The 27,459-nt window shown below is 36.1% G+C and overlaps 1 protein-coding gene across 1 annotated transcript in view; it reads left to right on the forward strand.

Moving 5' to 3' along the window:
• DMD (dystrophin) overlaps window positions 1–27,459 on the forward strand; it is a 1,921,612-nt gene that overhangs the window by 861,917 nt on the left and 1,032,236 nt on the right. Inside the window, exons 42-43 of the mRNA XM_041000021.1 lie at window positions 9,838–10,032; window positions 18,912–19,084. Of these exons, the coding sequence (XP_040855955.1) occupies window positions 9,838–10,032; window positions 18,912–19,084 (368 nt within the window). The remainder of the gene's footprint in view (window positions 1–9,837; window positions 10,033–18,911; window positions 19,085–27,459) is intronic.

The raw sequence follows: 27,459 nt of genomic DNA on the forward strand, positions 1-27,459 counted from the left end.
CACCATGCTCAGGGTTCATTTTTTTTAAATATATAAATTGAAATATTTCCCAGGATGTGTTCCAGCTTATTCTCTTACATATTTTCATACTAGAGTAACTTTCAACTTTAGCCAATCAATACATTTACTCAGTAAATTTTCCACTTATTCTTTTTGCTACTTCTTATCTGTCCCATTTTCTCATTCTTATGCTTGTATTCACTTTTTGGATACTCTGGATCCTTCTTCTGAGTCAATTATTTTCACTTCTGCTTCATTTTTAAAATTCTCCTTTATGTTGCAGAATATTCTTCTGTTTGTCCAGAATCCTTTAATTTTTTAAGAATGGGCCACTGGTTTTCAAGTCAACTCTCTTGAACTTAAAAAAAACAGGCACCAACCTTTTCTGTGTTTAATATTATAGTCTTAGCATTTATCATTTTTATTAAACATTCCTCTAGATTCCTAGGCTTGTTTGTCTATTTATATTCTTCATATTTCCAGAGACAGTTTGCTTTCTTTTTCTAATTGCCTAAATCAAGGAGTGTTAACATTTCTTACTAAATAGGCAATCCATGTTTCGGTATTATGATATGTAGAGATCTAGAAGCAATAAAGAGAGTAGACTTTCTGTTTTTTTAGTAAAGAATGGTCTGACAAATTGGTACCCTTCCAGAAGAATCACACATGGAAAATTTTCCCTGATCCCATAAACAAGGGTTGGACGTAAGGGTGAGCTCAATTATATTGCATAGTCACTGTTCACTGAAGACTGAAAGAAGCAAACAAGCAGGTACTAGCTACAAATTACCCAGTGTATGTACTTGAAATCACCAGAATAAAAAATTGTATCTCACTTTGCCAGAGGTTCACTTGTCTTTCAAAGGTCATTGGCTTGTGATCTTTATGTGTAACTATGTTTTATGTTCCTCTAGTTTCTTGCAGTTGCCATGGTTTTTTTTTTTAAAGATTTATTTATTTATTTTTTATCGTAAAGTCAGATTTACAGACAGTAGAAGAGACAGAGAATGAGCATCCATCTGCTGTTTCACTCTCCAAGTAACCACAATGGCCAAAACTGAGCTGAGTCATTCCAATGCCAGGAGCCAAGAACCTCCTCTGGGTCTCCCATGTTGATATGGTGTCTCAAGGCTTTGGGCCACCCTCTGCTGCCTTGCCAGGCCAGAAGCAGGGAGCTGGATGGAAGTCGAGCAGCAGGGACACAAACCAGCACTCATATGGGATCCCAGTGGATGCAAGGAGAGGTTTTAGCCACTAGTCTATCCCACTAAACCTGCCATGATTATTTTGAGTGTCAGTTTATTCAGTTTAGGAGGGTGATACAAATATGTGTGCAAGATGATTTTTCTGTTTCTGTAAGTATTTCAGTTGTACATATCCGTATATATACACATGCAAACAAGCACACGTGTGCCTAAATAAGCTTTGAAAATGCATGTAAATTATATATAATTCACAGTATGTAGACATATTAACTTAATCAGATATTTCTAATATTGCCATTATACAGGTTTTTTGTTTGTTTGTTTGTGTTTGTTACAGATTTTTACGTGATTCCAAAGTTACTGAGGGCAAGGCGTAAAGAGAGAAAGATACACATAGAGGCCTTCCAGAGGTTGTTTTACATCTCAAATGGCTGCAATGATCAGGGTTGTGCCAGGCTAAAGAAAGGATCCAGGACCACCTTCTCAGTCTTCTGTGTGGACCATGAGTACTTGGACCATCTACCACTGCCATGAGCAGGGAGCTAGATCAGAAGTGGAGTTTCCAACACTTGAACCAACACTCCTATAGGATATTGGTGCTACATGTGGAAATTCACCTGCAGCACCATAAAGCTTGCATGTGAATTAGTTAGTTTTGATAATAGTTACCTGCATATTAAACAGCCTTCTGCGGAAAAACAATGAGTGGGATGGGAAACTGTCCCAAACCATATTTAGGTATTTGAAATATTTATAAAGAAGGCACGTTGGATCCTCTAGCCTAGTGTTCATCAGTAAAACTTTGTTTAGTGATGGACTTTTGAAATATATCTGCCCATCTAAAACATTAGCCACTAGTTACTTATAGCTATCAAGTGCTTAAAATATGGCTAGTGCAATGACATAATTAATTTTTAATGTTTTAAAATTTAGATTTTATTAGTCATAATAGGTAGATGTAGGTGCATTCATTATCACTCTCAATGCTAATCAGGGAAAAATATTCACAGTTTTTTATGTGTATGCCAGAGTTACGGAGGGAGAGGGAGAGAAGCAAAGAGTGGTGTGTGTGCATATTCAGACATAAATACTGTTATCACATTAATAGTGGCAACATTTTTTAAGATGCTTGGTGATTTTTTAAAATAAATAATATTTCATGTCTATTCTGCAGAATTCATTCCAGCCTTAAGACGTAGAATTTAATGAAGTAGAGTGAATTATAATTTCAGATTGTAAGGACATTTCAGACTAACTTTTGGATGCTACTTCTATTTTCATGTTGAGTAGACACAAATATTATGTATTCAGGTTTATATCTGAATATATGAAGATATTACTGTGCCTTTTATTCACAAGCTAATATTTTTGGATAGTGAAAGTTTTATGTTAAGATTTTGGGAAGAGTTACTGAGTTAAGTGATTTCTTCACTACCACTCTTGGGAGAACATTGTCTGCTAACAGGCATGTGACCGCCCTGAAGAGGTTAAGATAATGATGTACCTTAAATTATTGTTTCTGCTCTAACTCACAAATAAAGAGTAATATTAACGTCAGAAATTATTGAAGATGTAAAATTTCTGTGCTCAATAGCACTTACATAGCATGCTCTGAATGGAACATATGTGATGTACTAAAATGTAAAATACCTTTCAAATCTGCATCAGTAAGGAATATATTAGAAAGTAAAGAAAATATCTCCATTTGGATTCTCGAAATTTTAATCCATAACACATATTACCACTACACACCTCAGCAATCTAACAAAATAGCTGTTTTTTTATTTTATTGATTTTTTTAACATACATTTGGAGGGGGCAGACATAGTGACACAGCAAGCTAAACCTCAACACCGTGGTGCTGGTATCTCATCTGGGCACTGACTACTATACTTATTATCCAACTCTGCTCATGGCCTGAGAAAAAAAGTGGAGGATGGCCCAAGTCCGTGAGACCCTGCACACACATGGGCTACCAAGAAGAATGTCCTGGGTCCCAGCTTTGGAACAACTCAGGACCAGCTATTGGCGGCCATTTTGGGGGTTTGGCAAACCAGCAGATGAAAGATTCTGTGTAGAATTTGCCTTTCAAATAAAACTAGGTATTTTGAAAGATGAGACTTTTGAACTGATATTTGTTTATACGCTCATTTACATGAGGAATCATTTTATAACTTTTTATGCAGTAGGTATTGTCCATGCGTCTTTGGCACATTTGTTTTGTATTATAATTTACCAAGGGCACGTGCTTAAGTATTTTGCAGGTCATTCCTTACAAGGCAGACCATATATGTCCATACTAACATGTTGATGCTGAAGTATTGACACTCAATGTGGTGGGAAACAAGACCCTTTTTTCTTTCAAAATTACTAACTTATGTTAATTCATGGAAAATCCTTATTAAAATGCAAATGTTGTCCTTTGAAGGATAACACATTAAGCCACTATAAGCCATTAACACATTTTTTGAGATTCAGTTTGTCAACTTAGATAGTAACTGAGCTTGGCCCTGAGGAGTTAGGTATACTCATTGGTAGAGAAGGGAAGACTCCAAGTGAGGCAGGACACAGAGCAGGTCTGCCCAGACCTTATATACAAACCACTTTGTGCACCTGGTCCTCTGGAAGCTTGTTAAACACAGGCAAATCCAGCTTCATTTGCAGAGTTGTTTTTGTTTGTTTGTTTTTGTTTTACTGCCAGCCTGCCATGTTCCAATAATTCATTCTACTTAAATAAATGGTAACAAAATACGATTTTCTGCAATGTTTTACATTAATTATTTTATATGTTTGTCTGCTTTTATTATTTTATTTAACAGGGGAGGGGTAGAAAGTATAAGCTTCACACAGTTTATTGACAGATTATTTAATAATCATTCAAGGGTTGATATTCCTTTTTTTGTTTCATAGCTTCACATAAGCTGTTTTGTAGATGTTATAAAAGGAGGGGTTAATCAGAAAATTCCATGAATCATACAGTAAATGCTCTCTCATCACTGTTTTCTCTATGCAGGGTAACAAACAATTCTTTTGTATACATTGGACTGATTATTCAAGGTCTCTATCCAGTACCTTAATTACAGTGTACAAAGCTAACTATTGTCAGAATTCTGGCATTCCTGTGACGTTTCAAAACAGTGAATATTGCGCTCTAAATCTGTAGTTATTTGTGCCATTATCTTGTTCTGGTTTTATTTTTTCCTTTAGGTTTTATCATTTGAGGCTTTTGTGGTTGTTCTCCCAGTGACTTGACAGTGTATTTTTGCAGTGGTGTTACCAATTTTGCTTTTCTCATTTGCCTTTTTCCCACTTCCATTAATGACACAGGGGAAATCAATAAAAACAACTCAACTTGCTTTATTATTTTAATGCTTTGTTATAAGACAACTGAATTATTTTTGCCTAAGGAATTTGGGTAGTTGGGAAAAAACTGGCCCAGATTATATCTATCTATCTTACTTCCAGTTTTTTTTGTTTTTTTTTTTTTTTTTTGCCTATGAGATCCCACTCAAAGCTAACTATTTTTTATTGGATGTCCACACCTCTTACTATTTTTAAATGATATGTATTATTTAAAATGGTCTTTTCAGAAAGTGAAACTGGTATAAATTAATGCTTTTTTATGTCATGATTCAGACTTTCATATCATGACTCACCTCAAATCATTAATAAATCTTTGTTGTAAAAATTTGGCACATATTCATCTTTCCTTGCAGTAACACAAATACTCCATTAATATATAATATTTTTCTAAAATTTTTGTAAGTTTTCCTTTAAATGTGCCCACATGTTTTTTATAAACCATATCTATGTAAGGTATATATGTGCTATGTATTTATGTACTATATTTTTATAAAAGGTGATGTTAGTCTTCTTAATGTGGCATATAGTATATTTTTTTATTGAGTTTCATTTACCTTATGACTCATGGTTGCGCCAGTAACTACAATGAATAGAAAATTTCTTTGATTCGTGAAATAAATGAAAACTGTATATTCTTTTGAGTACACAGTTACAAAGTGAACAGAAAGAACAAAATGAGTTACTTGGCTACACCAATTCTTGCTAATGATGCATAATTAGCTATAGTGATGTAAGATAGTAAAGACCATAAACAAAAGCAAGTTGAATTCAAAAGTTTAGTAAGGATTGTGACATCAGAATTCAGAGGAATATAATTATTCAAGGCAAAGTTAATGAAATTCAAATGAAAAGATTTAATCTGATTTTGAGTGCATGAATTTTGCACAAAGAAGAGGAAATGAACATAATGCTTACAATTACACTGATTTTTTTTAATGTTTGAAATTTTTGTTAAACAAAGTCATTCAGTTGATATAGCTTATTCATTATAGATATGCATTTTTTGGCAAAAGAAATAATTTTTTAAAGATTTATTTATTTTTATTACAAAGCCAGATATACAGAGAGGAGGAGAGTCAGAGAGGAAGATCTTCCATCCGATGATTCACTCCCCAAGTGACCACAACGGCCGGTGCTGTGCCCATCTGGAGCCTGGAGCCAGGAACTTCCTCCTGGTCTCCCACAAAGGTGCAGGGTCCCAAGGCTTTGGGCCGTCCTCTACTGCTTTACTAGGCCATAAGCAAGGAGCTGGAATGAAAGTGGGCTGCCAGGATTAGAACTGGTGCCCATATGGGATCCCAGTGTGTTCAAGGTGAGGATGTTAGCTGCTAGGCCACGACACCGGGCCCGAGATGGAACTCTTAACTCAAATACAGATTTATCTATGCCTTAGTGTTCTATTACATTTAAAAATAAAGAGCAGTAAGGCACAAGCAGGGAGCTGGATGGGAAGTGGAGCTGCTGGGATTAGAACCAGCTCCCATATGGGATCCCAGTGCGTTTAAGGCAAGGACTTTACCCACTAGGCCACCACACTAGGCCCCGAAATAAAATATTTTTAAGTCAACTCCCATGATCAGACTCCATTTTGATTTAATTTTTGGCAGTTTCATGAATATTAAAATTATGATTGAATATACTTTAATATGTTATTACAGCTCACAGAATGTGGTAATAACTGAAAATTTTCAAAATTTGTAGAACAGCCTAGAAAATGAGGTACTAATTTCTTTGTTAGTTATGTCAAAAATTGTTTTGGCCTCTATTTCTACTGAAAATTCACAGGTTCATCCCTTAGGTTCCTCTATTGAGCTCATGTGTACTGGTTAAATTCTGTTAGCCAGGATTCCTGCGTGTTATGCATTAATAAATTCTCCAGTAGATAAGTCCTCATTATGTATATTGAATGTTCATTAACCTTTTTGTTTTATTTATAAAATATAGCATAATCAGTGGCTATTGATAATTGTAATGAGTGGCATTTTAAGCAATTATGGGCATTTTAATTTTTTGTAGATGAGAAATGAAGGGATTAATTATCAGTAGTTTGGCATCATAAAAATTGCAAGGTCCTTCTAATTTAAATCTTTTATAAACCAAGACACTATCTTTTATTGCTCTCATCAGCTATTAACAGTTTGAACATTTCTGTTTTGGAGAATTTGTTCATACCATATCTTAATATCAAATGAATAGATTGTGGCAGTCTACTTACTTTTCTACGTTGCTTTAAACTTATCTCAGGCAGTCTTGAAAGTAATTGCAATATGCATATTAATTGAACATTTCCTACCTGCCATGCTGTGCCTAACGTTTCTCTAAAGGGAATTACAATCATTGTTATTAAAAGCTTCTGTTTTAAAGGCATTTTTAACAATGATTTCTTGTACTAGATACAAAATTTAAATTATTTGAAAATTTGAGGATTTGAATAGATTCTATACAATATAACCTTGAAAGAGATTTCTGCTGAAATTGATTTCTGCTGAAATGAAGGCTTTTTTTGCTCCTCACACATTGCTGAATATTGATTATGAGGAAAGAAATACATTAATCAATATGGAATAAAAAATTATGAGAAGCATGTGTGGTTAAGTACAGAGCTTAACTAATGAGAATTCGGAGGGGAGTGTGCTATTTTCTTAGGATCTCTGTTGAGAACTTGATCTGTTGAGAAATCTTTCTTGCTTAGTTGTAATAGTCCAGTCTTTAAACCAGTGTGGCTAGCCTAATTATTACTTAAGTAAACCTTATTTTCCTCTATGCTAAGCACAATATGATTAGGTAGAAACACAAAAGCACTATAAGTTTCAGTTTCCAATTTTGTTTCAGGGCACTAAACTCAAGTTATTAGTTAAATTGGAGTACAGTTTTAGTGCCTCTTTATTTGACTATTCAATGAATTTCTTTCTTGTATATCATCAATAGTAACTACATCTATGTGGTATCAATAAGAATTTTAGATTCTAAATATAGATTATGAAGATGAAGAAAATTATATGTCAAAGAAGAAATAGCAAAAAGACTTTAGTAATAACCTTCACTCATTCTCCTATTTAGGAAAAATGAAGACCTGCAGAAAGTCCTGAAAAATATGACTAATAATTCACACGCAACCTTTTTGATTAAAAGTCTAAATTAGAGAAAAAACACCATTTGTCTTTTAATCCAACTCTGTCTAAAACCACTGTTCTCTAAAAGCTTAAAGATATAAAATGTGTGTGATTAAAAGCAAAAGTATTTGTACTATAATATAAAAATATCATAAAACCTGCTTGTTCTAGGTGTTATAAAAGTATATACTTCAGGAGCTAAAATAAGTGTGCAGATAAGGGATTCAAAACCTATTTTTTAGATTTATTTTTTTTTGAGTGGCATTGGTAGAGGAAGAGACAGAAATCTTCCATCTACTGGTTCACCACCCATCGCCCAATACACAAACATCAAATGGCCACAGTGGTATGGACTGGACTAGGAAGAGCCAGGGACCAGGGGCTTTGTCTGGGTTTTCCATGTGGCTGCAGGAGCCCGGGACTAGGACTCCTTTTCTCAGGCTCATTAGTAGTGAGCTGGTTTCCAAGTCAGTGCTCAGATGGGTTGCTGGCTTTGCAAACAGCTTAACCTATTATGACACATTTCTAGTACAAAAACAGCTTTCCTAATCTCAACGGTTTGCTGAAAACAAGTCACCACCCTAATTGGATGCATGAAAGTTCTAATAAATGTATTTGACTTATGCTGTTAACCCTACTGCTTAGTATTATGCTCAGTTTGTCAGTGGAAATTGCACATTTTCAAATAGACCATTAATTTATTTTCCTTTTTGTTAGTGATATGTTTTGCTTGAAATGGAGAAAATGAGAATTTTCAAGTGTGTATTTACATGTTGAATTATATTTATCTAACCCTAGCTCAAGTTTCTAATATCCTTGCAAATGTAAATATGAAATACAGAATCATTCCATTAGCCATAAAGAAATTTGTGACAAAATTTGGCTGAGATTTATACAGTAAGCCAAACTTGGCTGCAAAAGGTGTGCCATATTAAAACAAATTGTGCACTTGTGAATTTGCCATGTTGCCAGTAGATGAAACATCTCATATAGAACTATTTTATTTTTATATCATGTAAGCCTGAGTTAGTAATTCAGGGTGAGAGAATGTATCAAGAAATCCTAAGGTAACCTTCTTATACTTATTATTCATTTTTGTAGTGATTCAGTCTGTGATCCCAAAACCCATATATTTAATTACATTACTGCAAAAATAAATGTGGCCTTGTCATAATAAATGGCCGTGTTTGCATACTTACTGTCCAAACTTCCCCAGAGACCCTGCCACTGAAACCTTCTGCTGACCTCACCAACAGGCAGGTGGCAGCTGATCAATTCTGAACAAAGTTACTGGGAGAATAATTTCAATTGCTAGAGTTTTTCTGCCTATAGTGTAGACAGAAGAGAGCAGAGGTCATCCATCTTTCTGAATTTGTGTGCCAACCAGTATTTCTTTCTTGCTTTTATAAGGAACAGGGAGACACTACTGAGAACCTCCGAAAGAACTCTAAGCTGCAAATGCTTATCTTTCCTAGCATTCGGAGCCCAGATAGGAAAGTGCAGATGTAAAAGGATTGGCTATAGTGCTCTGTTAGATCTCAGGGCATTCTGGACTTCGTATTAAAATAAATTCCAGCAGGACCTAAAATCATCTGACACCTTAATTAAGCAATAATTCAGCTTCAAAGAGAGAAGTTAATATGTGGAATTTGGAGGAGAGGAATGCGTAACAAAAGGATAATTACTAGAAAAAAGAACACACACACACACACACACACACACACACACACACACACACACTGTATTGCCTCTCGTACTTCAGTCAGGTTTAGGGGGAAAAGTATCGTAAAGATCCCTTTGTAATAACAGATGTAGGATCACCCTACCTAGCTTGAGAGGAAGCCTAGAGTTAACATTGTAAAGCCAGTTGCAAGAATAATTGTTTTCTTAGAGTAAAGCTCCTATCCTCACGACCTCAGTCTTTCATTTTATAGTCATGGTGCTAACATGTGTAACTTGTGTTATGAAATGCTTCCAACACTTTCTAGAAGAAGAAAGTATGGAAATAATAACCTTTTTACTGGTCTTATCATCATGCATGTTTAAACCCATTTTCAGCCCTCTATCAGCTAGAGACTGGAACCTATGTAAGTTCAGTAGTAGACTATTCGTGGTTAGGAAGCTAAAAGAATTGTTCTTTTGTATATCTATACCAGCACACTGTCCGTGAAGAAACGATGGTAGTGATGACTGAAGACATGCCTTTGGAAATTTCATATGTGCCTTCTACTTATCTGACTGAGATCACTCATGTCTCACAAGCCCTATCAGAAGTGGATCACCTTCTCAATGCTCCTGACCTCTCTGCTAAAGATTTTGAAGATCTCTTTAAACAGGAGGAGTCTCTAAAGGTAAGAGCAATGCACCTTCATTTAAATCTCTCAAAATGATCACATTGGTCATTGATAGTACTGTAACGATTTGCTTGTATTGTACATATGGTAAACACATTTTGACTTACACATAGAACTCTTGAGAACACTTCGCAGTTAACTTTGGAAAAGGGAGACATATATTGGAGGAAATATTTGGTAGCATTTTGTGTAAAATGTTTTCCTAAACAAAGACATGTGCAACAATAAGAGTTTGCATACTTGCTGAGGGCAAAAAGAATAATCAAGAAAATAAGTTTCTTTCCCAAGCCAATGTATGAATTTCTTCAGTTCAAAAGGGGGCAAATTAGATAAGATTTGAAGTTTTTCTATTTTCCACTTATATAAATACAATTGTAGCTCAGTAGCAACACCTATAGAATAATATTTGGAATATAATTGAATAGAAACCAATAAAATGTTTTCTTTAAAACTACCAGCAAAAGCTTGTATCAAATCTAGGCTGTTTAAAAAAACAAGTTACTGAATTCTGAACTGAGATATATCATGATGGGAAAATAAGCTATGTATGTTAGTATGCAGTGTTTGAAAATAAATGAATGTAGCATCAAGAAAATGTACATAATAATGTGTGTCTCAAGATAATTTTAGTGATCATACATTTCATACTCAAAATGAAATATCATAGTATAGCCAGAGCTTGGTATTTTCTAGTACAAACAGTGTAAGACTGAAGACAGATCAATTTGCTATGAACAGTATATATTAGCTAAAATATTTTATGGCCTAAATGATTTCTTGGGAGCTCATTCTGTATTGCATATTTGTCTGTGTAAGTATAGAAATAGATAAAGCCATTTGTTTGTTTTGGAAATAAATATCGCAATATCTTGGGTAACTTGACTTTAATATCTTACATTATGCCAAATAAGCTGTAAAATTACACACTAAAATAAAATAACAGCTACAAGAATCTCTGGAACTCGTCCGTTCTTTTAAGGACAATGCTGTTTCTTATTCCCTTTGAAGTAAATGTCAAATAGTGAAGAACAGAAACCCAATCAGTTGATCAAGGAAATATGTCAGCATTCCTGTCATTTTTTGCATTAATCAGTCTTCCGTGCTAGCACAGTTTTTCAGTTCATCTTTGCTATTCAACATATATATCACTGCTAATGTGCTGACATTCATTCCTTTCATGTTCATAGACACATGAGTCAACAACAGTGACCCTGAACTTGTTAAGTTGCTCACTATCTTCATACACATCTGACAGAGTGTAGCCTTTAGCTACACTCACAGTTAATAGTTTGTTCATCCTGATATATTTTCATGTTATGACTGACACAAATTATAATAGTACTGATTATTGTGGGTTACAAGAAGGCATTATTGCAGGTTGCATTTAGCTGAATTACTGAATCCTTACAAGGTAGGTTATAATTCCTTCTCTCTGGCAGCAACTCTCCTGTAGAAAGCAAGTGGCCTTGCTACCTTTATGGGCTTTCTGAAGGGTGCTGGTTTTGAGCTCAGTCTTTTCAATTAATATGTGTTTCCTTGTGAAGACATCTATCATTGTCATTATCTGGTAATAAAAATGGAAAAGCACGACATAAATTGTATAGCTGCTGGTTGGAAAGCTTTGAAATTAAGTTGTGGTTGGTTTTATTCCTGACATATTTTCATGAATCAAATTAAACATCTTATAGGATCATGCTGCTCTGGTTTAACAGAAACATTTGTTGAAAATGTAATATAACACAAATATTGTATGATAAGTTAAAATTAGTTCCTACACAAAATATTACTAAAGTAGCACATGTGGCTTCAGTACAGTATTGAATTTGGAGGCTACATAATCATTTTGAAGGAAACTATGCAGTTATATCTCTACTTATATATTGAAATTATAATAACTAATATATTCACTAAGGTGTAACTAGACTTGAATGAAAAAATACATATAAGTAATATTCTGCCTGAGACAATATTAGTATTGACTGTGGTTATATAGATTTAACAGTATCTAGTGTGTATGCCATAGTGCCATGAGTTTGAAAGAATTAAAATTTTTGGAAGCTTTGAAGAATATTGGGTGTAGTTTAGGCTTTGTTTTTGAGAAAATATTAGTTTAGTAAAATGAACAAAAATATACTTATTATGTGAAGTCATCAAATCTGTCCTTAAAATATCTCATTTGAAAGCATGAATACAGAAATTCTTAACATCGTATTTTGCATTTCCAACAAATTTGTACTTCAGAACTTGAAGAAGTCACTGTATAACAAATTACTGAAAGTTTGACTTTTGTTAGTGTATGAGAATGATAATATTGGGAACTCATCCATCCTGTTTCCATATTCAGCAAATATACTCTGTAAAAATATTAATCCATTAAATGTAAGTTAAATCCTACTTATATTGATTGCGTAGTATTTTACTTTTAATTTCCCTAATAGATGAGTGGCAGATACTAACTTTAGTCACTGTTAACTTACACATATATATGGGGGGTAGGTGGCACAAGAGAAAAGAAGGGAGAGAGAGAGAGAGAAAGAAAACTTTCTTCGGTTGGATCACTCCCAAATTGCAACAGCCAGGCCTGGAATCAGCCAAAGCCAGGATACTGAAGTCTCTCCAAGTTTCCCACGTGGACGACAGGAATCCAAACATTTAGGACATAATCTGCTAGCTCTTCTGGAACAGAAGTAGTGCTTGAACCCAGGTACTCCTTGTATGGGATGTGGGTACCACACTGTCAGCTTAACCAGCTGCACAATACCCACCACAGCTTTCTTTCGTATTTTTCCCCATATATCTCTTTTGTAAGTATTTATTTTTCTTCCTCCTAGTATTTGATCAGAGAAGTAGTTGTCCTGCTTTAAAATTTACCTTTGTTGCATGTACTTTCAAAATTCATTCTTCTTACCATTCCCCCAGTAATGCTATTTTGGGAATCCACATCATGTGAGTTCTGGGAGGCAACAGCATCTATACTATAGCTTACGAATGAGGCTGGTAGAAAATTGGAGGTTACAATTAAGTGTGGAGTGGTTTTCCTTCTGTTCATGAACCATCGCAACTGTGCTCCCACCAATTAGGATGGCACAGGATTGTTGATCTATGATGTATACACATTTATTGGTTATGCAAAGTAAATGTATCATACTATAGAGAATCATTTGGCCAAAATATGTACTTGTGCTTAGAAGGATTTTCAAATGTGGACCAAAAGCCATACAGAAAAATATATATATATATATATCAAAAAATCAGTTTAGCGTAGAATAACTGGAAATAAATTAAAATTTTTAGAAGCTCAAGAAAAACATAATTAACAGGTACTTTAATGCCCTTTTTTATTAATAACTCTTCCCAATTTGATATATCATGAATAGAGCCCCATTGCTATATAGAATGTGTAGAATATAAGAATTGGATGTATAAAAGGCACTACCTTCATTTGTCAGCTAAAGAGGAATCATAGAGAGTAAAATTGAACAGGAAATTAATATTTCAATTTCTCTTAATTTTAGTGTAGATTTACTCTCCACCAGCTGCTGTCACAACAGCCATCAACAGGTATCTCTAATCTTTTATCCTTAAAAACGAGTTGTGTACTTCTGTTAATCAAATCAAAAGATATTTTAAGGCAGTTTTTTACTACTTAAACTTCTTTAAACTGTTGTCACTTTCTGTAGATACAAGAGCTATAGTGCAGGGTTTTGCAGATTTAAAAACATACACATTTAAGTGTGTGTAAACCCATTTAACTACAGTACTGTATTTATGAATATGCTTTGTACTAAGTCAGCAAGAGCAAAAGAGCTGGTTTTCAGCACTTGGAAATATTTGTGAATAAAGTGTCTCTCGTTTTGATATGGCTAGCAACCATCCATAGTGACAAAAACCACAGAGAAGTTTTTCTGAACAGCTTGCAGTGTACTGTGTGCAGTGTTCATAAAACAGCATAACAGATCTTCAGGTTTCATCGATTCAACTCAAAATAAGCAGGTTCAACTCTCCTTTTTCCCTTCCCCACACAGATCCCTCTCAATATGTTAGCTCAAATGTAAGGATTAAATTGCTATGTTTATATTATCAATATTTTATTATCAGTTTTACGATACAATCTCTTAAAATAGAAATATTAACTGAAACAGTATGGTTGGTAGTTTGTTTTTCCTTCAGATAACCATCTTTTATATTCTGTTTGATAAAGCTACATATAATTCAGAATCTTATTTAACTTTTTGATGCTGTTGACTAAAATTGTAATGATGGTATTTTGTCAAACGTTAAGGAGTTAACATAAAGTTTCCTTGTTATATTTATATATTTATGTTTTTAAGCTGGAAGATGTAGAAAAATTAAACATTACAGAATTTCAGTAGGAGTGTGGAGAGGCCAATTTATAGCAACTTGTAAGCATTGGGGAATGAATTGACTAAACAATCAGCACTTTATCATTTTGACATCATATTTTGGAATAAAATGAAATATTCAGGGAGAATAATGGATATGCTATATTGTATAATGATGCTAAGGATTTTTCTATCATCATAGTAACTACAGGGATTTTGGTTTCATTTATAGAGGGTCGGAACCCTTAAAGAACACTTATTTCTAGACTAACTAAAATAGTAGAGAACTGTAAGATATCTCAACTCTGCCTTTAAACTATGGAAACTGCTACTAAATTTTCTTAGGCACATATTCCGTTTTTCTGTGTGCAGTGCCTAGGGGATAAGAGTTTGTTCAGGGACTTCAAAAGGATTTCCTGCACTCCAGCCAATTTTGACAGTATTCTCAGAGAATGCACCAGGGAGCTATTATCTGGATATCCAGGGAATATGACATCCCCTGCCCTAGTTTTTGCTTTTTTACTTTTCTCAGTTAAGATAGAAAGTTTTCCGGCCTTTGCAATATACTGCCAAGCATTGCTAAATCCATTTGTAACTCAATTCTGAGTAATTCCACTGCTTTCCGGAAACTTCAGAGACTCAGAATAAAATCTGAAAGTTTTGTGAATTCTCGGAGTGTCAGGCTGGCATTGTGGTATAGTGGATTAAGACACAGCCTGTGGTGATTTGAGTCCCAGATTCACCACTTCTGACCCAGCTCCCTGATAATGCACCTGGGAAAGCAGCAACACATAGCCCAAGGACTTAGACCCCTGTACCCAGGGGTCTCCCTGTGGGAGACTGGAAGAAGCTCCTGGCTTCAGTCTGGTCCCTCCAGGTCCTTGTGTATGTTTGGCAAGTGAGCAAGTGGATGAAAGATAATTGTTTCTGTCTAATTCTCTGCCTTTTTTCTTCCCTCCCCGCATCTCTGTTACTCTGCTTTTTCAAATAAGTAAAATAGTTCTTTTTGAAAAAAAAAAGAAGAAATTGTTTAGCACTTAAGAAAACAAAACAAAGATAGTGTAGTGGCCTGCACCGTGGCTTAATAGGCTAAGCCTCACCCTGTGGTGCCAGCATTCCATATGAGCACCAGTGTCCTGATTGCACCATTCTGGTCCAGTTCGCCATGTAGCTTGGGAGAGTCGTGAAGAATGGCTCAAGTCCTTGGGCTGCTGTACTCACGTGGGAGACCCAGAGGAAGCTCCTGGATCCTAGATTTACATCAGCCCAGGCCCTGATTTTGTGGCCTTTTGGAGAGTGAACCAGAGAATGGAGGATATCTCCTTCTGTCTCTCCTTTTCTGTGTATGTCTGCTTTTCAAGCAAAAAAAAAAAAAAAACACAAAACAAAACAAAAAAAACTTTAAAAAAAATCTCAGTTTTGTGTGGTTGTGGGTGGGGAGCTGTTTGTATTTGATAGCCACACATGCGCACACACAAACTCCCAGATCAAGTTATAGCTGCCTGACATTTATATTCTCATGAGAATGATACTTCTTCCCATTTCCTTGCATTTTTCTTCAATAGATGTGGTCAGTTTATGTATTGTAAATGTTTTAGTTCACATTGAGTTAAAAATGGTGTGAATTTGCTCAGCCTGCCACTCTGCTGGCTGATTGAAATCAACTGGAGAAAGTCCAAGAGAAATGTATCTTTGCCATGGGACTTGTGACTAAGTTGAAATGGTGTTCAGGACTTGCCGAATGCGAAGCTGATTCAGATCAAGTGCTAGTGAAGTCAGGTTTCCCAGAGCGGGCCAGTTATCAGAAGCTGCTGAGAAGTCCTCTTAGTGCAATTTATCTGGCCTCTGGCCTAATTAGCTAATGGGATAGCCTTTAACATTTTATCCTGGGTTCCAGACTCAGTGATACCAGACAACAGTAGTAAAAATTTGGGTTAGTAAGAGAACATATTAACAGCACCTTGAGTTCAGTGGTTTTAAGGGCATTGAGAACACATACCAAATGTACCCTATCACTTTAAATATTTTTGGTGACACCTTTCAGTACTAACAATCTTTTTTTTTTTCCCCAACAAACTAGTAACTGATGTAAAATGCAGAAAATTGCAATGTAATTCTAAGCTGCTCTCTGTTTCATCTTGAGAGAGTGACAGTGAAAGGCAGTCTGCCTTGTTCATATATATTTTATATTTCTAACGTGCTGAAATTGTGCTCAATGAAATCAGCCTGGAACTCCCAGATCATCAGTGTTGACTTTTTCCTCCTTCCTCTGGCTACAATTGACTTGTAGAATACTACTCTTCCTTCCGGATATTTTTTTCTCTGGGTTTGGAATAACTTTACTCTTCTTTTTCTCCTTTTTTTTTCTTTTTTGAAGATTTGCTGTGTTTATTTGAAAAAGCAGAATTACATAGAGAGAGGGGAGAGATAGAGAGCTTCCACTGAGTGGTTCACTGCCCAGATGCCCAAAATGACCAGGGCTGGGCCATGCTGAAACCAGAAATATCTTCCTAATCAGAATATAAAATCACCTGGTTGTAGTTTTGTTCTGAGATGTGAGTTTGCACATATGCACGAATATGATACATGCAGAAGCATTGAGATATTTTTAAATGGATTAATTATTCTTTAGCAGAGTTATAGAGAGCTGCAGAGAGATCAAGAGATCTTCCATCTGCTGGTTCACTCCCCAAATATGCACAATGAGCATGATTGTGCCCTGTTGAAGCCAGGAGCCAGAAGCTTTATCTGCGTCTGTCATGTGGGTGAATGGGCCAAGTACTTGGACCATCTTCTGATTTCTCAGGTGCAGCTGGGACTCAGATTGGTACCCATCTGTGATGCCAGTATTTCAAGCATTAGCTTGACCCATCATCATAGAGACAGTGGCCCCTCTCCTCCTAAGTTTGAGCATCGCTACTTTGGACATGGCAACTCTTTAACTCTGTCCCTAATTTCCAGAGATTCATTCCTAAGCAAACTTTCTGCTCACTCTTGTCACTCTAATAACATTTCTGGAATGGTTTGATAATTTTTCTTGCTATTAAAACATATGTAGTTCAATGATAACCAATTCTAGATGTAAAACTGGTAGAAGACAGTTTTAACCTATACTCATCCGTTTGTAAAATTCACAGGATAATTTGTGCTGGCATGTCCTCATTTTCCTCAGATTGCAGTACCTGACCTGTCAGACAAGTACTTTGTATGAGACCTAAATTGAGGTCCTGAACAGAAATAATGAATGCTTACCGTTATATGCTGGACATGAAATTTAAAGAGAATAACTTGAGCTTTCATAAAAGCCTCTTTCTCCCACTGAAATCCATTCATATTAGCCATAGCCATTTGTAAATTACCATTTCTTCAACCTGATATACATGGCCTAGGAAGACAGTAACTTTTTTTGTCATTTAAGGTCCCCATTATGAAAATTTACTTTTACTTTTTAGGGCTGATTTTATCTATAGACTTTTCTGCTTTTACAGCTTAGTTCTTGCCCTGGAAAAATTCTCCTGCAACACACAGGAAGTATTAGAATGAGGCAGAAAATTCTCTTGAGCTCCCCAGAAGCCATTTTACTTCTGATTATTGTGATGTGTGGCATTTTCTTCAGAACCAATGTTTTTGAAGTTTGGTCAGGCCAGCAGGAAACATCACCTAATAAGCCTAGTCTCCAATTCCTATATGATTAAAATCATACCGAGTTTTGCCTGAATATAATTAAGAACATTCCATTTATTGGTATTTAAGACTTTTATTTGTATCTGGACATGCACATAAGATCCCTGGAACCAAGATTGAATCATTAGACTTCCAAGAGCATCTTAGAGCAGGATGTTTATCTGTGAGTGTGGAGATTGAAGAATGGTGAGTGTGGAAAGTGCAAATCTCTGAATGTTTATGAAGCAAGTGGAACTTAAGCCAAGAGCGGGGGCAGGGGGCAGTGTGTGTGTGTGAATGAGAGAGAGAAGGATTTAATGACAGTCTTGCATTTATTGTCTCACTGCTCAAATGTTTCAAAGCAACTGGTGCTGGGCCAACCTTAAACTGAAACCAGGAACAAAGATTCAACTTAGGTCTGTGGCAGAGGCAAAATTACTTTTGTGTGGTCGGCACAGCTTCCTCGGGTGTACATCAGCAGCAGGGCGCTGGAATGGAATGCAGAGCCAAGAGTCAACCCCTGGCTCACTGTTTTACATTGTGAACATCCCATGATACATTCTAACTACTGTACCAAACATCTACTCACAAGGCCTCCTCTTCTTTTTCAATGTTTTCGTTTATACAAGTGAAACAAATTTCACATATTTCATATATGCAGTTTTAATAACATAATGAAACTTCCCAACCTGCCTGTTCTTCCTCCCTGTCTTGCTCCTACCAACGCCCTCCCCCCCTCCTCATTCCTTTCTTATTTTTCGTTTTAGGTCAGTAGTTAAGGACTACAAGATGATCTGTTGATCTGAATTATAGTTTGTCTTTGTACAGAGAGTTGATTGTTTTTTTTCTTTAAAAATTTTGTAATTTCAGAATATAAAAGAATGTATGCAACAAATCTCAGGTCGGATTGATGTTATTCACAACAAGAAGACGGCAGCACTGCAAAGTGCCACAGCTGTGGAAAGGACAAAGCTCCAGGAAGCTCTGTCACAACTCGATTCCCAGTGGGAAAAAGTTAATAAAATGTACAAGGAGCGACAAGGGTAGGTGACACTTTAACTTAACTGAATGATTATATCAATTTCAGGCAAGTCTACAATTTATTTCACAGATCTCCAAGGGGAGGAAATACTGGGAGGAAAAGACGTTATCATTATTGCAAAAAGGTAAGTGGAGTAATAACAAATAATGGTGAACAGTTCACACTAATGACTGAATTACAGAAATTAGTTTTTGTGACATTAGCCTCAAATTGGAGTGTTATATTCCCTTTCAGGTAGTGTCAAGGCAAGTTTGGTCATTTAGCAGAGGTAGTATAAATAGTTGTATAATATGAAAAATGGATCTTTTCCATTTGTATTCATATTTCTTGTTAGTATGACATATTCATCATAATTAATAAAACACATCCAGCCTCTCCTATTTTTTTTCACTCCAAACTCCCTGTATCTCTGCCATCTCTACTTCCTTGGAGTATCTACCATCATTTGCATTTCGGAGGATAATATTTTATATTTTTCAGTCTCCCTATCCTCACCATTTTTTTTCCTATGGGGAATTTCATAAGGTAATTTAAAATACTCTTAATTGCTTATCTTAAATAAATATTTACCTTTTGGCTGAATTTTGGGAGATCCACATACATTCTTTACCTCATATCACAAACAGGTGGGGTTTTTTTCAAATAATTTTACACTGAAGGTAATAACTTTACTATCAAAACAAAAGTCTTTTCTGATTTCTGTGCTTTCAAGGCAGTCTTCTCCATTATCCCTAAGGATTGCAACTCAGTAGTTCTGTAACGGAAGGAATCTGCTTTATTTATCATCCTTACATTCTAGTATTTAGTTTACAGCATTAGGATCCTGTAAACAGGACATTTCTAGCAGTGATTTCATTTTCCAATGATCATCCTTAATTTGTTCCCAATTTTCCTTCATACACAATTATTTCTCAAAAGTGTAGAAATGTTGTATTGCTATCTCATTTCCCTCAAAATGAAATACAGACCTGCTGATTTGGCTAGAATGCCTTTCTATCACCTCTGCTCATCTAACTCGCCTCCTTACCTTTCACTTTCTGCCCGCCCTACCTACCCTCCACATTCTGCCCTAGCAATATCAAACTGACTTGCGCATCCCCAAGTGCTGCCTCTAGGTTTCTTGTGCTTTAGGTCTCACCTGAAATACTATATTTGTCTTTGAAACCTGAAGCTATTGGTTGATCATAACAATTGGGAACTGAGATATTGTATTATTCTGTATGGCAAAACAGTAAATGATGTATGAATTTGAAAATGTCTTTAGACTTGGCAGCTACCCTGTAGGGTAGGCGCTGTGATGGTGACCTGTTCCCTAGAGCTTACCACATAGTTACGCTTGTTTATTTTTCTGTCTCCTAAACACAAATTTGTTTTTTTTTAAATGTCAATGTTTATTACAAATGAGAGGTGTTTACAGACCCATGTGAGTGTCTGATTACACTGGAGAGCGTGGAGAGGAGTGGTATGTGAGATCAATGTTTCTAGTTTTCACTGTTATTTCCATTGAGTGTGGTGCCACTCCTTGTCTGTATCAGCACATAGGGATGCACATGGTGCTTTGATGTCACCTTAGAGACCTTGATGAAGAAAGAATGTTCTGTACTTGAGTGGTCTTTGTTCTGAGAATGTGAGAGATTTTTTTTTTCTAAAGTGCCTTAGCTGTCCGTGTCTATATTATGTCCACAGGTCAATGTGCTTGATGTAAAACTTGGCCAGGAGAGTTGTGTAACTTGTCCTTTCTATCCTTTGAAGAGATACTTGAGGTCCTCTGTTGGCTCAGATATGCTGGCTATCTTGTGTTTCTGTGGCTCTTGGCGTGTTCTCTATCGAGGGGGTGTCAGCAATTGAGGAGACTCGGTCCTGAAACATATGTTGCAGGGTCATACCAAGTGTTTGTAAACACAAATTCTTCAAAGGCCTGTGTTGTAATTTATCTGATGTGATGATGACCGACAGTGTTGAATACAAAATGGCTGCTTGGTGTGTCTAGATGTAAGCTTCCTTCTTGAAACCCGAGAATATTTCTCCCTTGGATGGGCTCATACATTTGTTTCAACTTACTTGTAAACAGCTGGATGCAGGTTGCCTGGAGATAGTTTGTATAGAAGAAAAGAAACTGAGAAGCACTGAGAGCATAATATAAAAATGACAAACTTGTACTCACACTACTGCCATGGCATATGTCCTCGCAGTATCTCACGTGGAGTGGTTTTCAGCCTCTTTAGGCTACTCCAGGGGAGTACAGTGGTGCTCATTCTACCATTTTGATGTTCTTGTTTCTCTTTTGTTGTATACTGTAGACAGTCTTATCACCCAGCATTCCAGGCCAAGCACATTTTCCCATAAGTCCCTTCGGAGTTTCTTGGATAGCTCTGAATACAATGTTTCCACAGGTATCCACTGCACTGTACTGAAGTAGAAGTTACACTCTGAGGCTTCTCCCTGCCTTTACTTAAAAGTTACCTTTAGATGAAAAGGCAGATTTTCTTCTTAGTGGAGCTGTACACACAGTTCTCTTTCAGTTAACAGGCAACACTAATCTTAAGCAGAAAGCAGAAGCACTAATGCCAGCCCAAGGCAAGAGGAATGGAAATCCTACCTCAAACAGGATGTCATGTTTCTTTTAAAACTGTTAATTTTCATATAATCATTATAAATCTTTGTGGTCATTCCTATGTCTGGGAAAGAATGAAAAATAATAGTGTATCTCAAATGCTCATAGATCTACTCTTTCCTTGCCCAGAGTCAGAGATACCTACAATCACTCTAGTTGCTTTCATCTAGGAATTGATCAGAGACTGTTCTATTTTCCTTGCCTTTTTTTGTCTAAAATAAAACTGTTTAAGCAATTGCTTCTGAGTATAGGCTATAGAATTCAACTGGTTTTGTAATTATGATTTAATTGATTACTAGCTTTGTGCCCTAGACCAATTTTTTAATTCAAGTGCTCTATAAGCTTCTTCTGAATAAAAAGTTTCTGAGGTGCAAGGTTGTTATGGGGATAAGTTGCCATAATACATGTACAGTACCAATGAATTGCTAGCACATACATGATAATTGCTCAGGGATGTTGGCTATTTCAATGATGGAAATGATAGTCTTCTGGATTCCATAATTCATTATTGCATTCTTTCAAATTTCCCCAAGCACCACAGTGAAATGTATTAATCTCAACACTTGCTTTGGGGAATTTAGTGGACAATGAATCTATAAAATGAAAGTTGACAAATGTAAGCCATGCAGAAGGCAAGAACAGATTGCTGGAGAGTTGGATGGCAACATGTTTCTCAGACTCAGAAAAAAACAATTGTCTATGGGTCATTCAAAGATGATCTCATTTATAATAACAGAAAGTGACTCTGATTACCATAGTTAACATTATTGAACTTACTAGGAAAGTATTAGCTACCTTATGAAATAGACAGGGAAGATCAAGATAGAAATTTAACAAAGGATGAAAACTATCAGGAGAAACTAATTTAGACAAGAAGAAATGCACCTACCATCAAAATACAAAGTAATTCTGAATTATGTACTGCTGCCATGGCTGTGGTCCCCTGTTACCCCATGGTCACCATTGTCAGAGGACACTGCTTTTATATCATTACTGCTTTTGTATCATTCACTCTTTGATTAACATGTCTTGCAAAAGCATTGTAGGCAGGGAATGGAGTGTGTGTGTGTGTGTGTGTGTGTGTGTGAGAGAGAGAGAGAGAGAGAGAGAGAGAGAGAAGCAGCTAGCATTTTTATTGTGTGTGTCTCTGAAGACCATGTAGACTCTGTTGCACCTAGCACCTACTATTTGCAGTGAAAGAAAGCATAGATGATACATATTATGTGGGCATGTCTTACCTTAATGAACCTCCATTTATCACAACAGGTGGCAGGCTACATTCTGATGGAGAACTGTACCCTAATCACTCTTGTCATAAGACAGGCTTGGGTCAAATAACTGCATTCTGATTTACAGGAGACTCAGGAAATAACTGTCTGGAATTTGGTTTATTTTATGGTAATAGCCATAGCCTTGTGTCTCACTCATTGGCAGATTCTTAAACATTTGGACAAAAAAAATGTCAAAACTGCATTTACACAGGTGTCATTCCTGCTAGTGTCTTTTAAAAAAGGTGATCTTTTGTTGACTATTACAGCTTGAGTTTAAGTCAAAACATTATGAAGCAAAAAAAAAAAGTGATATATGGATAATTTCTGTATGTATCATTCATAGATATTTGTGTATTTAATAAGCTGTTATCACAACATGGTGTAGTACTGGTCACCCTAAAATTTTGACCTAAAACAGTAATTATGTCAAGATTTCTTTGAGATTATCTGGCCAACTTTCACTTTGGGCTTATCCAGGAAGCTTTTCTTCAATATATAAATTAGCTGAGGTAGGTTCCAGAATGCATTTTATGGAGTTTCCTTTTTTTAAGATTTATTATTTTACTTGAAACAGTTACAGATACAGAGAGGGGAAGACAGAGAGAACCAAGAGAGAGATCCTTCATCCACTGGTTCACTCCCTAAATGCCTACAATGACCAGAGCTGGGCTGATCTGAAGCCAGGAGCCAGGAACATCCTTTGACCCTCCCATGTGGGTGCAGTGACCCAAAGCCTTCAGTCATCCTCCACTGTTTTTTCAGGCAACAAGCAGAGTGCTGGATCAGAAATAAAGCAGCAGGAATGTGATCTAGTTCCCATATGTGATGCTGGCTCAACAGGAGGAGTATTATCTTGCTGCACCACCATGTTGACCACTGTAGAATACATTTTGATTAAGGTCTGATACTTATGTCTTTACTTAGGGCTGAAGATAAAGGGATGGTGCCATGCTTTATTCATAATGGATAACCAGAATAAAATGCAAGCTAAACATCTCAAGAGCATTTTTTGTCCTGTGCTGGTCTTTTCAAGTCAACTGGAATTCCTTTGGCAATAGCAAATCACATGGCCAAGGCTCCTGTCGATATGATAGGAAAGTAACCTTAGTATAAGGGTAAAGACATGGATATTTTCTGAATAGCAATGCAAAATATTAGAGATAGGTAAAAATTAATAATAAAGGACAGTTTGATCATCTCTTTTTTTAAGTCAGAGAGAGAGAATAAAAATCTTTCATCCATTGATTTACTTCCCAGATACCCATAATCACAGGGACAGGAAGTCAAACTGAATGCCTCCCATGTGAGTGGCAGGTGCACAACTACTTAAGCCATCAATGTTGCTTGCCACTGTGAGCATCAGCAGGAAGCTGGAATGGAATAGATAGAGGAGTCAGGATTCAAACCAAGGCTTTCAGATGCAGGCAAACCTACCAGGGTCTTAACCACTATGTCAGATTTCTACCCCAGTAACAGATTTTTTACCACTAGAGCAAAAACTTAACATTTTTTCCTGTTTATTCATTTTTTAGGAGATAAAATTAAATCCTTACTGTATTGAGTTATCCCAAACATTTAGTAAACAATCTCCATGTATCTTTTATTATCATATTTAGTTCTAACAGCTTTGTATATTTTAATCATAAGTTACAAATAAGAAAAATACAGTAGAGTCTCAAAATTGCTGAAGTATAAATTCCTAGACCACCATCAATCACAAAATCCGTGAATGTTATCATTGGAAAGCTCACCCTTATTAAATATCATGAAGTAAAACAGGCATTACTCTTTGGGTAAGGGTAAGAGTGAATAGTATCCAACTATTCATTCATTGTCTGAGATACTTCAGTACATGTCTTCCAACAAGTAGAATTTCATCATGTGTCTCAGCACAAACATAAATCTTGTAACTATTAAAATGTTTGCTTTCCATAGGTATTCTAACCTTCATAAATAATCAAGATTCAGGGCACAAATTCTATGAATTCACAAATAGACACACATTTATTTAAGAGAAATATTGAGCTTCATGGAAAATTAAGGTCATTTCTGAATTCTTACTTTTTCACCTCCTTCTTGGTAAGCTCCTCACTGCTTCTAACATGCCACCAAAGGAAACATGTAAAAATTCAAAATCTGAATAAGATCTACCCAGTATTCAAGAAACCGAGTCTTTTGCCTTCTTTCAATAAAAGCTTAACAAGGGTCAGCTACATGTCACATGTACTCTGCTGTCTGTCCTTTTTTTCTTCCCTTTTCTTTCTTTTTAGGCTGCGAGGGTTTTAAAACACTTTATTAAGATGTCTCTCACAAACTAGAGGTAAATTTATTAAGAGGAAAAAAGAAATCTTTAATTTACAACGCAAGTAAAAAGCATCAAAGAGATAGATATCATATTGTTGAACTCAACTTCCTGGTTTCCAAGTATTTTAAACCATACGCGTGTAGCTCTATTAGAAACATTTAGAAGGAATACCAAATCCAAAGTGACTCCTGAAATGACACCTAATAAAAAGCAGTGAGCGCAACGCTTTCCTTCCTTAGGTGCACGCATAGACTGCAGTTGCCAAGCAGGAATCTTCCTTTACCAAGAAACCAGTTCTAAGATTACATACCTCATACTAGCTTTTTTTTGGAAAAAAAAAAAAAAACACTAAAAGAGAGTAGGAGGTGGATGCTACTAATTGAAAAAGAAATCATTCTTTTTCTTCAGGTGGTTTCAAATGTTCAATATTTTAAAGGCATTTTTATGTAAGTAGCATATGGACTAGTTTTCTTTTATGAGAAAAATGTACAAATTGTGTGCTAATTTATACTCTTGCAAATAGGGCTTCTTGTTAGAGAAGGGGTGCATTCCTGGCATACAACCTGATACCCACAAGGAATGAATATAATAGACACTTCTTTGTCCACACACAATTTGCATATTCATTCTTCTTCAGGCCTCCTCAATTGTTCTTGCATTGACAGGCCTGAAAATCTTCTGTTGGAACCTAGTTCATGTTCTTTTCTACAAATAAGTTCTCATAGAGAGTGTCTATCTGATACCAAGTTGACTAGCCTTCAAACCATTTATGAATTTCTTTTCATGTTCTTTTCTACAAATTCTCATAGATTGTTGAGACTTCAGTGTAGGCTTCTTTTCTGTCATTATTATGTTAAAAATCCCTTTTTGAAATCATTATTTATTAAATAACTGATTAAAGCAAATGTACTGCCATGTGTGCTTCAAGTATACTTCATGTTAGTACTCCTTCCTTTGGAAAACTACTTTGTGTTTCATGCTTCTCTGTTTACTTGTTATTCTAAGCAAGCTTGTAAGTTTAGTATTGTCAAAGAAGTCTAAGATAGGACCAGATTTTGAGTCTATTAGACTGGCCTGATTTTGAAGATAAAACCCCTACTTGACCACTTGCTCTTATTTTTGTTAGGTCACACATTTCCCTTTGCGAAATCTAAAATTTTCTTGTCTCCCTGGAGTAGCTGAGTTTTTCAAGAAAAGTTACCATAAAGCAAAACTATGTTAATTTTCCCAGGAACTCTGTTTTGTCAGTTATAATTTGCTTTGGCCAAGAGTAATAGAGGATCAAAGCAGCAATGCCTTAAGTATGTCAGAAATATGTTTCTTTTATTCCTTAAACAAAGCAAAGCAAAACAAAACAAAAAAAACCTGTGAGTAGCAGTTAAGGCATGGTCACAGTAGCACTGTTCGTTCTTGGTTTCAACCCAGCTATAATTATGTGGTGGACATTCATCCTCATGTTGCAAGGTGGAGCTCCTACCACATCTTCATTCCAAAAATAAGGAAGGGAGGAGATGTGAACAGGCAAAGGGTGCATAACATTTGTCTTTTTCAGAAGTTTCCTGGGAACTGCCACATCATATAAGGGATCTTCAGAATTTCCAGGATAAGTATCATGGATTTCCATGTTCTGGAATGAAAATAAAAACTTACCACTTTGTTAGAGAGAGACAGAGACAAACTGACACCTAGAGCTCGTATTTACTGATCCACTCCCTACATGCCTACAATGGCCGTGGCTGGGCCATGGCTAAAGAAAGGAGCCAGAATTTCAATTCAGGTCCCTTTTTTCAATGATAAAAGGACCCAACTATAGGGTCTGCAATGGAGGACGCAGGAGTTGGGAATGGAGCCCCAGCTCCAGTCTAAGCCATGCCTTCTGGCATGGGAAGTGAGCATCTAAAGAAAGGTACACAATGATTTAATTGGCTAATCTTCACACACCAGTTTCTGTCCTGGCTGCTCCACTTCCCATCCAACTCCTTCCTTGTGGCCTTGGAAAGCATTCTAGAATGATCCAAGACCTTGAGACCCTGTACCTGCATGGGGGACATGGAAGAAGCTCCTGGTTCCTGGTTTTGGATCAGCTCAGCTGATGGAAGTTCGAAGATCTTTCTCTGTCTCTTCTACCTGTATATTTACCTTTTCAATAAAAACAAATATCAAAACAGAAAAGTCATAAATGCTAG

This window comes from Ochotona curzoniae, unplaced genomic scaffold (assembly GCF_017591425.1).
Source record: "Ochotona curzoniae isolate NIBS_2020 unplaced genomic scaffold, NIBS_Ocur_1.0 contig_1274, whole genome shotgun sequence".
NCBI lineage: Eukaryota > Metazoa > Chordata > Mammalia > Lagomorpha > Ochotonidae > Ochotona > Ochotona curzoniae.